This window comes from Parasteatoda tepidariorum, chromosome 3 (genome assembly GCF_043381705.1).
Source record: "Parasteatoda tepidariorum isolate YZ-2023 chromosome 3, CAS_Ptep_4.0, whole genome shotgun sequence".
Taxonomy (NCBI): Eukaryota; Metazoa; Arthropoda; class Arachnida; order Araneae; family Theridiidae; genus Parasteatoda; species Parasteatoda tepidariorum.
In genome coordinates, this window is record NC_092206.1 from 4,429,614 (window position 1) to 4,441,730 (window position 12,117).

Here is a 12,117-nt window from a genome sequence, read left to right on the forward strand (position 1 = left end):
TGTCCAACATTATGTCTTACGAATAATTTAAATATCGTTAAATGTAAATTATCATTTTAAAAATCATACATAGTAAAATACTCAATTATTAATTAGAAAAAAAAAACCTAGACTCTTCCATACAAATTCATTCTGAAATATAGAAATTGATGTTTACATACAGTTAAAGAAGTGAGTAAAAAATCTATATTTTTTGTTTATTCATAATGAAATTTAATCATTATTAATATAGCATTGGATATGTTCATACAGTATCTAGTCGAAAATATGCATATTTTATGAATTTTTGCATGAAGATGTCGGATAGCGATTGATATTTTTAAGTTTTCCTAAATAATCAGATCAATAGTGAATTGAGTCAAAACTTTCCAAGTTCAAATATTTATATCTTTCATTTCATTTCCCAAATTCTTCATCAAATCATTATTATTGAATCAAATTAGGCAATATTCTATCTTACTACTAACACATTTAAGTAAGCATGAATGATAATATCTGTAAGTCTAAATAATTTTTAAAAATATTTGAACCATGTTTAAATTTTACTCGTTCACTAATATTAAAATTAATTTCTCAACAATTACAGAATATTCGTACATAAATATCGAAACTGAGATCTTGAATATTTTTTAGGAAAGAATACAAAAGATTGAAACTTACCAATGATGAGGGAAAAACTACTTGCTAGGAAAAGTATAAGCATCCATTTCATCTTGAACAGATATTAGTGCACGTTTTTTTTCTTCACAAATGATTATTTACAACTTATAACCAATATTAGAAGTTACATATACTCAATATATTTAGGTACTCAAGATAAAATGACATAATAAATACGTTTATAGAGCAGGTTTATAATCATAACAATGACTACACCAAGTCATAGCAACTACCAACTCTCATTACTGTGTGAAGGCCTATTCTGATACTTGGATGGAAACAAATATTTTAACAGTATTGTAGCGCCACATAGTGTCAAAAAAAGAAGATAAAAAGACATAAAATGTTTAACAGAAAAACTAAACACTAAATTTTTCGAATTTCACTTAATGTAAAGAGAACGTTTTTATTACGAGTAAACTATTAGTAGAAACATGTAGGCTTTTATCAAATTCTGTTAAATTGAATCACATAAAAGCTTTCTGAAACACAAAGTATTTTTTATAATTTACTAAAATAACGAAAATAGGCGAAAAAGTTTTCTTTATTAATGTAATAAAAAATGTAATATTCGTAAATAATTTATTTAAAACCTCACCTTTCATATTTAATACATCGTATTTTTCATCGTATCCAGCAGTATTTGACACCCGACACGTGTAATTACCAATACTTCCGACGTCAAGCGTGGTTATGGTCAAAACTGAAGCAAAATCATTAATTTTTTCGATTGAAACAGTATTCTTTGATACGAGGGTTTGACCATCTTTAAACCAATTAAACTCGAATGGTGCATCACCTGCAATCAATGCACACATTAAACTCACTCTCATGCCGATTTGCAGTTCACCAGAAAATTGCATCGGGTTGAGTTTGGGTGATTTCAATCCTAGAAAATAAAATTGAAAAATATCTGTAAAAACTACTTAAAAAGTTTGCAAAATTATTAAAAAAATTGTTTAAAAAATGCACCCTCAACAAATTTTCTCTTAGTCATAATAAATAATAGTCATAACCAATAATATTCATAATAAAAAATAAAAAACATTAAGAAAAAGCAACAAAATCTACTTAAAAAAATGCATAAAANTACAAGTAAAAGTACGTACTTTTTACTTGTTCCGGCGGTACAAGTAACGAAAGTAAAAGTACTGCCATCTATGGTCATAACCAATAATATTCATAATAAAAAATAAAAAAACATTAAGAAAAAGCAACAAAATCTACTTAAAAAAATGCATAAAATAAATACTCATTTAAAATGATTTTAATCGAAAATTTAAATTTAATAAAAATAACGATATTTAATGTAAGTGATTCATATTAAATCTGTTCCTATTTTGTTGTGCAACAACTAATAACTATTGTTTAACAACTAATAACAGCTTATTACTACAATAACTATTGTTTGTAACTAATAATATCATAAAAGAATTAAAAGAAAAAACTGAAACAAAATAATAGACATTGACAAGATTTAGTTTTGAACTTAAAATTTAGATTTGTTAACTTGTATGATTGTTAACTTGTGATAATACTACAATAAAAAATCAAGCAAAACTCATAAATTATACACAAACATATCATAAAAATAACACATTTTGAAACTTTCTCGCAAGCTGAGATGGCCAAAATTTTAGCATTTATAAGAGATAATTCCAATTTACTACATTATTACGAACGAGTTACTGAGATAGAAATGGAAATGAAATCACAGCAATAATAATTTTACCGAAATCTTTTTTGACCCACCGGTGGTTTAGCAAATGGGCAGATTTGGTTGAATATTTTTTTCTAGACACCATTTTTCTATAGAATTACATGAAAAGAATCGCTATTGTTATGCAGAGAAGACTGCAGGTCAAAATACGATTATTTCCGTGTAAAATTTAATTACTGCATTTTTTACGTCCTTTTATGTATCCCCGTCAAATTCGAGTTTTGTTAATATATATAATATGAATAATTAAAAAAATTTTGAGATAGACACCGTGATTACAGATCTAAAATATAGCTAAAGAAACAAACATAGGAATTGTTCACAATGTTGCTAAAAGAAAGCTGATAATACGAATTTCTAATAGTCCGAAAAATATTTTTATTACTTTTTATTCTTTTATGAAGTTTATTTATTTATTTTTTCCCGCTCTGAATAGTGTTATTTTTTACAACTGAAAATTATTCAAATTGTACAATGATATCTGTCATATTAAAACCAATGATTGTTAAATTATTTTTCAATCTAACAAATATAACAATTCGAGATATGCTTACAATAATAATGACTATTTTACTTACTTATTAAGATTGACATCTTGTGAATAATGCAGTTTGATTATTAATTTGAAAAAAAAAATTTAATTTACAATATTTCACAAATATAACTTTTCACCAATACATACATAATATCAAAAGAGAAACATTTAATTTTATCTAATTAAAACATGTTTCAAATGATTATGAAGTTTCTAAAAAAAGGTAAAATTTATGTAAAATCCTACATATTTATAGTTAAAGTCATTTTATAATACATCAAACTGAGTACAAATCTTATTTGAATGGAGAGAAAAACTGAAACTTACCGAAGCTGAGAAGAAAACAACTTGAAAGGAAAACAACAATCATCCATTTCATTTTATTTGGAAGAAGTTGAAGAGAACGTTTCGTGTGAATAATGAGGTATTAATTGAAACAGATTTTAAATAATCAGTAATACTGAAAAAGGAATGTAACATAAAAATATGAATATAATTATTTAATTATTGAATACAACAACTTAACAATGACTAATACAACACCATGCTGTAGACAGTGGTGACTGCCATTACTGCGCGAAGACTTTGATGTACTTGGGGAAAATAGAAATGTGAACAGTATTGCAGCGCCACACAGTGACAATAATGGAAANTGTGAATAATGCAGTTTGATTATTAATTTGAAAAATAATATTTAATTTACAATATTTCACAAATATAACTTTTCACCAAATTATGCATAGTATCAAAAGAGAAACATTTACCTTATATAATAAAAGCGTGCTGCAAATGATTATGAAATTTTTTAAAAACATAAAATGTATGCGAAATCCTACATATTTATAGTTAAAATCATTTCATAATACATCAAATTCAGTACAAATCTTATTTGAATGGAGAGAAAGACTGAAACTTACCGAAGATGAGAAGAAAACAACTTGAAAGGATAACAACAATCATCCAATTCATTTTATTTGGAAGAAGTTGAAGAGAACGTTTCGCGTGAATAATGAGGTATCACTTAAAACAGATTTTAAATAATCAGTAATACTGAAAAAGGAATGTAACATAAAAATATTACTATAATTATTTAATTATTGAATACAACAACTTAACAATGACTAATACAACAGTGGTGACTGCCATTACTGCGCGAAGACTTTGATGTACTTGGGGAAAATAGAAATGTGAACAGTATTGCAGCGCCACACAGTGACAGTAATGGAAAAGAAAAGAACTTAAAAAATTTTACTGGAAAATAAATATTGAAATTCAAACATATGTAATAAGTGCCATTTATTTCAAAATGAAAAAATTATTTTACGTTGTGTTTAGCATCTTCGATATTTATTAATAAGTTAAATAAAGTTTTCTAGAGTCAGTGATTTCAAAATATAATGGAGGACTTTTGATAGATAAGTACCATATACAACGAATGTATGAACGTTAGTTAGGCCGTCATGTTTTAATACTACGCATTTAATTTTTATGAAAATATAACTCTATTTCATAATTTATGAATACATTTTCAAAAAAAACAAAATAATTTCTTAAAGAATGTTTTTGAATTGCTTGTCAATTCAAGTTTATTGTATAGCATGATAATATCCATTAGCTAAGAAATAAAAGTAACAAATACAGATAAAACGTACACATAATAAATGGTACAAAAATGAGTTATAAAAATGAGTTCGTACACATAATAATGGTACGAAACAATGCTCTTTAGTGCCAGACTTTAATAAGCTGCACTCAATGAAAACTAGTAATTCAACATAGTTTTGAAACTTCGCCTTTCATATTTAACACAGCGTATTTTTCGTCGTATCCAGCAGTAATTGATGCCCGACCCGAACCAATGCTTCCGACGTCAAGCGTGGTTATGGTCAACACTGACCTTATTAGATTCAACTTTCGACCATCAAAAAAAACTATGGAATACATTTTCCAAGCATATTAACATTTTTCGCATGTTTCTGAGAAAATGAAAATAATTTCTACCACATAAGCTGATTTCTAACGCGAAAGTAGTAAATGACATATAAAATGCTAGAATACACAGAGGCAGAAATTGTTCACAATATTTATATATTCTAGATTTTGTGAATCATATACAAAAAATTTTTTCTATACAACGACAAAAATAATAAGTAGGTAATAAAATAAGTAATAATATAAGCTATATTGCAACAAACAACAAAATTAATCACCACATAGGAAGGGAAAATATAGACGAATATCTAGAATATTTTAAAATGGTTAATTTATATTCTTAACGGGCTTTGATGAATGTTCTAAGAAACGAAATTATTCAGAAACACCATAAATTCAAGCAAATTACTATAAGTAGAGACAGTAGTAAATAGCTTAACAGAAAATTCATTAATCGAAATTTCTGTCAGTTAATATAAATTTTATTAGATCATCGTATAAATCTGACTAAATGTTCATTAAAAATAAAACACAATTAAGAAAAAGAATATCCATTAAACCAATTCTTTTCTAAAAATACTTTTACTCAAAAAATTAAAGAAATTTTAATTTTTCCATAAGGACGAGTGGATATTTTTTCCATAAATTTGAAATTAAAATATTTATTTCGTACCACTTCAAAATGATTTGAAACGTGAATTTTCCAGTTAAACTGTATGGAGTTATTTTCATGGAAATACTAATATATATACTATATATTGCATACTAACTTATGAGACTGGCTGTTAATATATGTATAAAAAAAGGGAATTTTTGTCTTACCGTTCATTTTAAGGGAATCAGATATTTGGTCTGAACCAGCAGGATTTTGAGCCCGACATGTATAATTGCCATTACTTGCGGAATCTAAATGTTTAAGAGTGAGAAACGAAGAAAATTCATCGATAGATTTTATCGAAATCTTTTCATTGTTTTGAAGAATTTGACCATCTTTGTACCATTCGAATTGGAAGGGTGGATCACCTTCAATTAGAGTGCACGTAACAGCAACTCTCAGTCCTTGACGCAAATCTCCAGAAAACTGAAATGGTTTGATGACAGGTGATCTTCCACCTAATACAAGGTAAAGGCAAAATATAATTATAATAAGAAATTCTAAGACAATATAGTTTGAAATTCAATCAACGCAACGAAATTAACATGACTTGCTGTGATATTTAGCTTACAACATACATATCTTCCAGACTTATAGTACCATATAAAATCATAGTTGATGCTGCCAAGCATTATTGTCACTAAGTTCAAAGGATGATTCAATTCAAGAATAGTTGTCTCAGGAATAAATGAAATATCGTTTAATATCCATTATAATTTTGAAAATTATCCCTTGTCAAATACTAAAATATTAATTAAAAAAAACATTAAACTCTTCTTATGCAAATTCATTCTGAAATACAGAAATTGATGTTTATCATACAGTTGACGCAGTGACTGAAAAATATGTATTTTCCACTTTATTTTCATGCAGTATAAAGGCAAAAATATACATATTTTACGAAAATTGCAATGAAGATGATGAACAATGAATGATATTTTTAGATTTTCCTAAATAATCTGATCGATAGGGAATTCAGCAAGAATATTTACAAGTTTAAATATCTAAATCTTTCATTTCATTTAATATCTGATATTATTAATAAGTTAAATTTATTTGAAATTAATTATAAATTATTAATATAGCATTATATAAGTTCATACAGAATAAAGGCAAAAATATGCATATTTTATGAATTTTAGGATAAAGATGATGGATAACGAATGATGTTTTTAGATTTTCCAAAGTAATCAAATTTACAAGTTCAAATATCTAAATCTGTTATTTCATTTTTCAAATTTATCTCTTCATCAAATCATTATTATTGAAATAAATTAGGTGATATTTGAAAGACATTTTCTTACAAACAGCAGATTTAAGTTAGCATAAGTTATAATAAGTTTTATAAATTTTAAANAGTGAATTCAGAAAAAAAATTTACAAGTTCAAATAACTAAATATGTTATTTCATTTTTCAAATTTATCTCTTCATCAAATCATTATTATTGAAATAAATTAGGTGATACTTGAAAGACATTTTCTTACAAACAGCAGATTTAAGTTAGCATAAGTTAGCATAAGTTATAATAAGTTTTATAAATTTTAAAAATATTTGAGCCATGGTCAGATTTTACTCATTCACTACCATTAATATCAATTTAACAACAATTTCAGAATATTCGTACATAAATCTAAAAGTATTTTACATAAAAGAAGAAAAAAAGATTGACACTTACCGATGATGAGGGAAAAACTACTTAAGAGGATGAGTATAAGCATCCATTTCATCTTGAACAGATATTAGAGCAAAAGATTTTTTTTTTACACAAATACTTATATGCAAGTTGCAACAAATATCAGAAATTACATATACTCAATATATTTAAGTACTCAAGATAAAATGTCATAAAAAATACGTTTACGGAACAGATTTATAATCATAACAATGACTACACCATGTCATAGTAACTACAGACTCTCATTACTGTGAATGCCTATTCTGATACTTGGATAGAAACAGATATCTTAACAGTATTGTAGCGCCACACAGTGACAAAAAAAGAAGAGAAAAATATTGGAAATTTTAAGACAAAAAATTAAACAATTAATTTTCCAAACTTCATTTAAAGTAAAGAGAACGTTTTAATTACGCGTAAACTATTATTACTATTATAAAATTCTGTAAAAAAGAATAAAATAAAAGCTTTTTAAAACACGAAGTTGTTTTATAATTTACAAACAGTGATTTCTGCATAAAGAACTGAAATAACGAAAATAGACAAAATTTTTTATTTATTAATATAAGACAAATATGATAATATTAAATAATAATTTGAAAAGCAATCATTTGCAAACCTCACCTTTCATATTTAATACATCGTTTTTTTCATCGTATCCAGCAGTATTTGATGCCCGACACGTATAATTACCAATGCTCCCGACATCAAGAGTGGTTATGGTCAAAACTGAAGTGAAATCATTAATTTTTTCGATTGAAATTGTACTCTTTGATACGAGGGGTCGACTATCTTTAAACCAATTAAATTCGAATGGTGCATCACCGGCAATAACGGCACACATTACACTGGCTGTTATTCCGATTTGAAATTCTCCAGAAATATGCATCGGGTTGAGTTTGGGTGCTTTCAAGCCTAGAAAATAATTAGAAAAATATCTGAAAAAATTACTGAACAATTACAAACTGATCATTTAAAAAATTGTTTAAAAAATGCACCCGCAGCAGATGTTTCCACAACAAATAGTAGTCAGAATAATAAACAAAAAAATATTAAGAAAAAGCAACAAAATCTACTTAAAAGGAATATATTAAATAAGCACTCCTCTAGAAATGGTTTTACTTCAAAATTTTAATTTTAAAAAAGTTTTGAGAATGATATTTAATGTAAGTGATTCATATTAAATCTGTTCTTATTTTGTTGACCACACATAAGACTCATATTGATTACAACTACTAATATCATAAAAGAATTTAAAATAAAAACTCGAACAAAATAATAAACATAGACAAGATTTAGTTTTGAGTCTTGTATATTTTAAATTGAGATTTGTTAATTAATATTGTTATTGTGATAATGCTACAATCAAAATGCAATTTAAACTCATAAATTACACAAAAACATATCATAAAAATAACACATTTTGAAACTCTCTGGCAAATTGTGATGGCTAAAATAGTAACATTTAAAAAAAAAATACAACCCAAATTACTACATTATTACGAACGAATTATTGAGATAGAAATGGAAATAATTTCGCAGTAATAAGCATAATTTTACATATTTTCTTTTAACGAACCACTTATAAGTAGAAAGCATTCAGAAAAGAAAATAGCAAAACAATTTCTTTGTATTGCAATAAAAACTGAATTATGTGTATAAACACTGAATGTAATTGTCCAAACATGCAATTAAAGACAAAATGTACAATTTGGACAAGCCAAATTTACTAACACAAATAAAATAGGGAAAAAAAGAAGAATTAGGTATTGACTAAATTGAATTCAAAAACAATTTCACTCTCACATACCGAAATAAATAAGTTTTTTTCACCCATTGGCAGTTTGGCAAATTTGGTGGAATATGCTTTTCCCTCTCTACACTATTTTACTTGCTAATTACATGGAGATAATCGTTATTGTTATGCGGAGAAGACAGGTCAAAATACGATTATTTACATGCAAAATTTAAATATTGAATTTTCTTTTGCATCCCATTATGTATCTCTGTTAAATTCGAGTTTTGTTAATATAAATATGATATAGAGAATTAGAAATATTGTGATAGACGCGTTCTTAAAGATCCAAAATATAGCTAAACAAACAAACAAGTATAGATATTGTTCACAATTTTGCTAAAAGAAAGCTGAAAGTGCGAATTTCTACTCGTACTAATGCAAAAAATATTTAGATAACTTATCTTTTTTATTACTTTAAATATATTTATTAATTTTTTTCCTGATCTGAAGAGTGTTATTTTTCACAACAGAAAAATTATTCAATGATATCTGTCATATTAAAAAGAATCATTGTTAGACTATTTTTGAATCTAACAATAATAGAAATTCGAGATATGCTCACACTAATAATGACTATTTTTCGTGCGAATTAAGGTAGAAATCTTATGAATAAGTCAGTTTGATTATAATATTAGAAAAAAAAATATTTCATTTTAAATATTTCACAAATATAACGTTTCAACAAATCATACATAATATCAAAAGAGAAACATTTAATTTTCTGCTTCAAAGGATTATGAAGTTTCTTAAAAACACAAATTGTATGTTATAGTTAAAATCATTTTATAATACATCAAATTGAGTACAAATCTTATTTGAATGGAGTGAAAAACTGAAACTTACCGAAGCTGAGAAGAAAACAACTTGAAAGGATAACAACAATCATCCATTTCATTTTATTTGGAAGAAGTTGAAGAGAACGTTTTTTCGAGAATTATGAGATATTACTTAAAACAGATTTTAAATAATCAGTAATATTGAAAAAATAATATAACACACAAATATTAATTATTGAATAAGACACTTTCACGATGTCTAATATAACACCATGTTGCAGACAATGCTGACTGCCATTATTATGTGAAGACTTTGATGTACTTGGGATAATAGAAATGTGAACGGTATTGCAGCGCCACACAGTGACGAAAATTGAAAAGAAAAGGACTTAAAAAATTTTACTGAAAAATAAGTATTGAAATTAAAACATATGTAATAAGTGCCATTTATTTCAAAATGAAAAAAATGATTTTGCTTTATGTTTAGCATTTTTGATATTTATTAGAAAGTTTAATAAAGTTTTCTAGAATCAGTGATTGGAGAAAAAAATGGATAGGCAAAATTTGATAGACAAGTGCCATATACAACGAAAGTATGAGGACGTCATGTTTTAATAATACACATTTAATTTTTATGAAAATATAACTATATTTCATAATTAATGAATACAGTTTCATAATTAAAGAATTATGAGAATATAACTATATTTCAAAAAATAAAATTTCCTAAAGAATATTTATGAATTGCTTGTTACTTGAATTTGATGGTATAACATGATGTTGTGCAATAAAAAGCATCGAATTAGATGGAAAAAATGAAAGCAGAGAAACGAATTATCCATGAGCTAAGAAATAAAAATAACAAATACAGATAAAAAGTTGACTAAAATCGTACACACACGAATTCTAAAACAATGAATTAGCGAAACAATACTTTTTTGTGCCAGACGTTAAAAAAGTTGAACTCAACAAAAACTAGTAATTCAACATAGTTTTGAAACTTCGCCTTTCATATTTAAACCATCGTATTTTTCATAGTATCCCGCAGTAATTGATGTGCAGTAAAGACAGTAAGTCCCGCAGTAAAGACACGTGCAATTGCCAATGCTTCTGACATCGAGAGTGGTTATGGATAACACATCTTATTAGATTCAACTTCCTACTTTCAAAAAAATATGGAATACATTTTACAAGCATATTAACTATTTCGTATGTTTCTCAGAAAATGAAAACATAATTTAACTCACAAACTGATTCCGTATGCGAACGTAGTAAATGACATACAAAATACTGGAATACACAAAAGCAGAAATTGTTCAAAACATTTATATATTCAGGATTTTGTAAATCATGTACAAACACTTTTTTCTATACAACGATAAAAATAATGAGTAGGTAATAAAATAATATAAGCTATATTGTAACAACAACAAAATCAATCACCACATAGGAGGGGAAAATATAGACGAAAATTTAAAATATTTTAAAATGGTTAATTTATATTCTTAACGGGTTTTGATGAATGTTCTAAGAAACGAAATTATTCAGAAACACCATAAATTCAAGCAAATTACTTTAAGCAGAGACAGTAGTAAATAGCTTAACAGAATTTTTTTTAAACTGGGATTTCTGTCAGTTAATATAAATTTCATTAACTAATCGAATAAATATGGCTAAATGTTTATCCAAAATTAAACACTATTAAGTAAAATAATCTTTATTATACCAATTATGTTTTAAAAATGCTTTCACTCAAGAAAATTATAGAACGTTTATTTTTTCCCTAAGTACAACTCGATACTTTTTCATTAAATTTGAAATTAAAAGTACTTGGTATGTACCACTTTAAAATGATTTGAAATATGGATTTTCCAGTTAAACAGTTTGCAGTTATTTTCATGGAAATACAATGCAATTGCATTCTAACTTTTGAGATTGGCTGTTAATATATGCATAAATAAAAAGTGACTTACCATTCATTTTAAGGGAATCAGACTTTTGGTCTGACCCAGCAGCGTTTTGAGCCTGACATGTGTAATTGCCGTTACTTGCGGAATCTAAATGTTTAAGTGTGAGAATCGAAGTGAATTCATCGAAATTTTTGATCGAAATCATTTCATTATTTTGGAGATTTTGGCCATCCTTGAACCATTCGAATTGGAAGGGTGGATCACCTTCCATGAGGGTGCACGTGACAGCAATTCTCAGTCCTTGGCGCAAATCTCCAGGAAAATGAAATGGTTTAATGACAGGCGGTTTTCCACCTAATACAAAATAAACACAAAAGTTAATTATATCAAGAAATATTGAGACAATATGGTTATGAAATTCGATTGACGCAATAAAATTAACCGAACTTTTAGTG

The 12,117-nt window shown here is 26.4% G+C and overlaps 1 protein-coding gene across 17 annotated transcripts in view; it reads right to left on the bottom strand.

Moving 5' to 3' along the window:
- The window catches only part of LOC107444895 (cell adhesion molecule Dscam1), a 143,955-nt gene that overhangs the window by 74,230 nt on the left and 57,608 nt on the right, over positions 1–12,117 (bottom strand). Inside the window, exons 1-2 of one of the 17 annotated variants that reach the window (XM_016059157.4) lie at positions 9,820–10,056; positions 7,803–8,093 (exon numbers count right to left, since the gene is read on the bottom strand). The exons of 12 other annotated variants lie outside the window; for them this stretch is intronic. In XM_016059157.4, the coding sequence (XP_015914643.2) occupies positions 7,803–8,093; positions 9,820–9,871 (343 nt within the window). In that variant the 5' untranslated portion in view covers positions 9,872–10,056. Of the gene's footprint in view, positions 1–660; positions 925–1,258; positions 1,550–3,242; positions 3,492–7,802; positions 8,094–9,819; positions 10,057–11,725; positions 12,017–12,117 lie in introns of those variants that run through there. 4 more of the 17 variants (XM_016059166.3, XM_071178209.1, XM_016059154.4 and 1 more) reach the window with 4 other exon arrangements.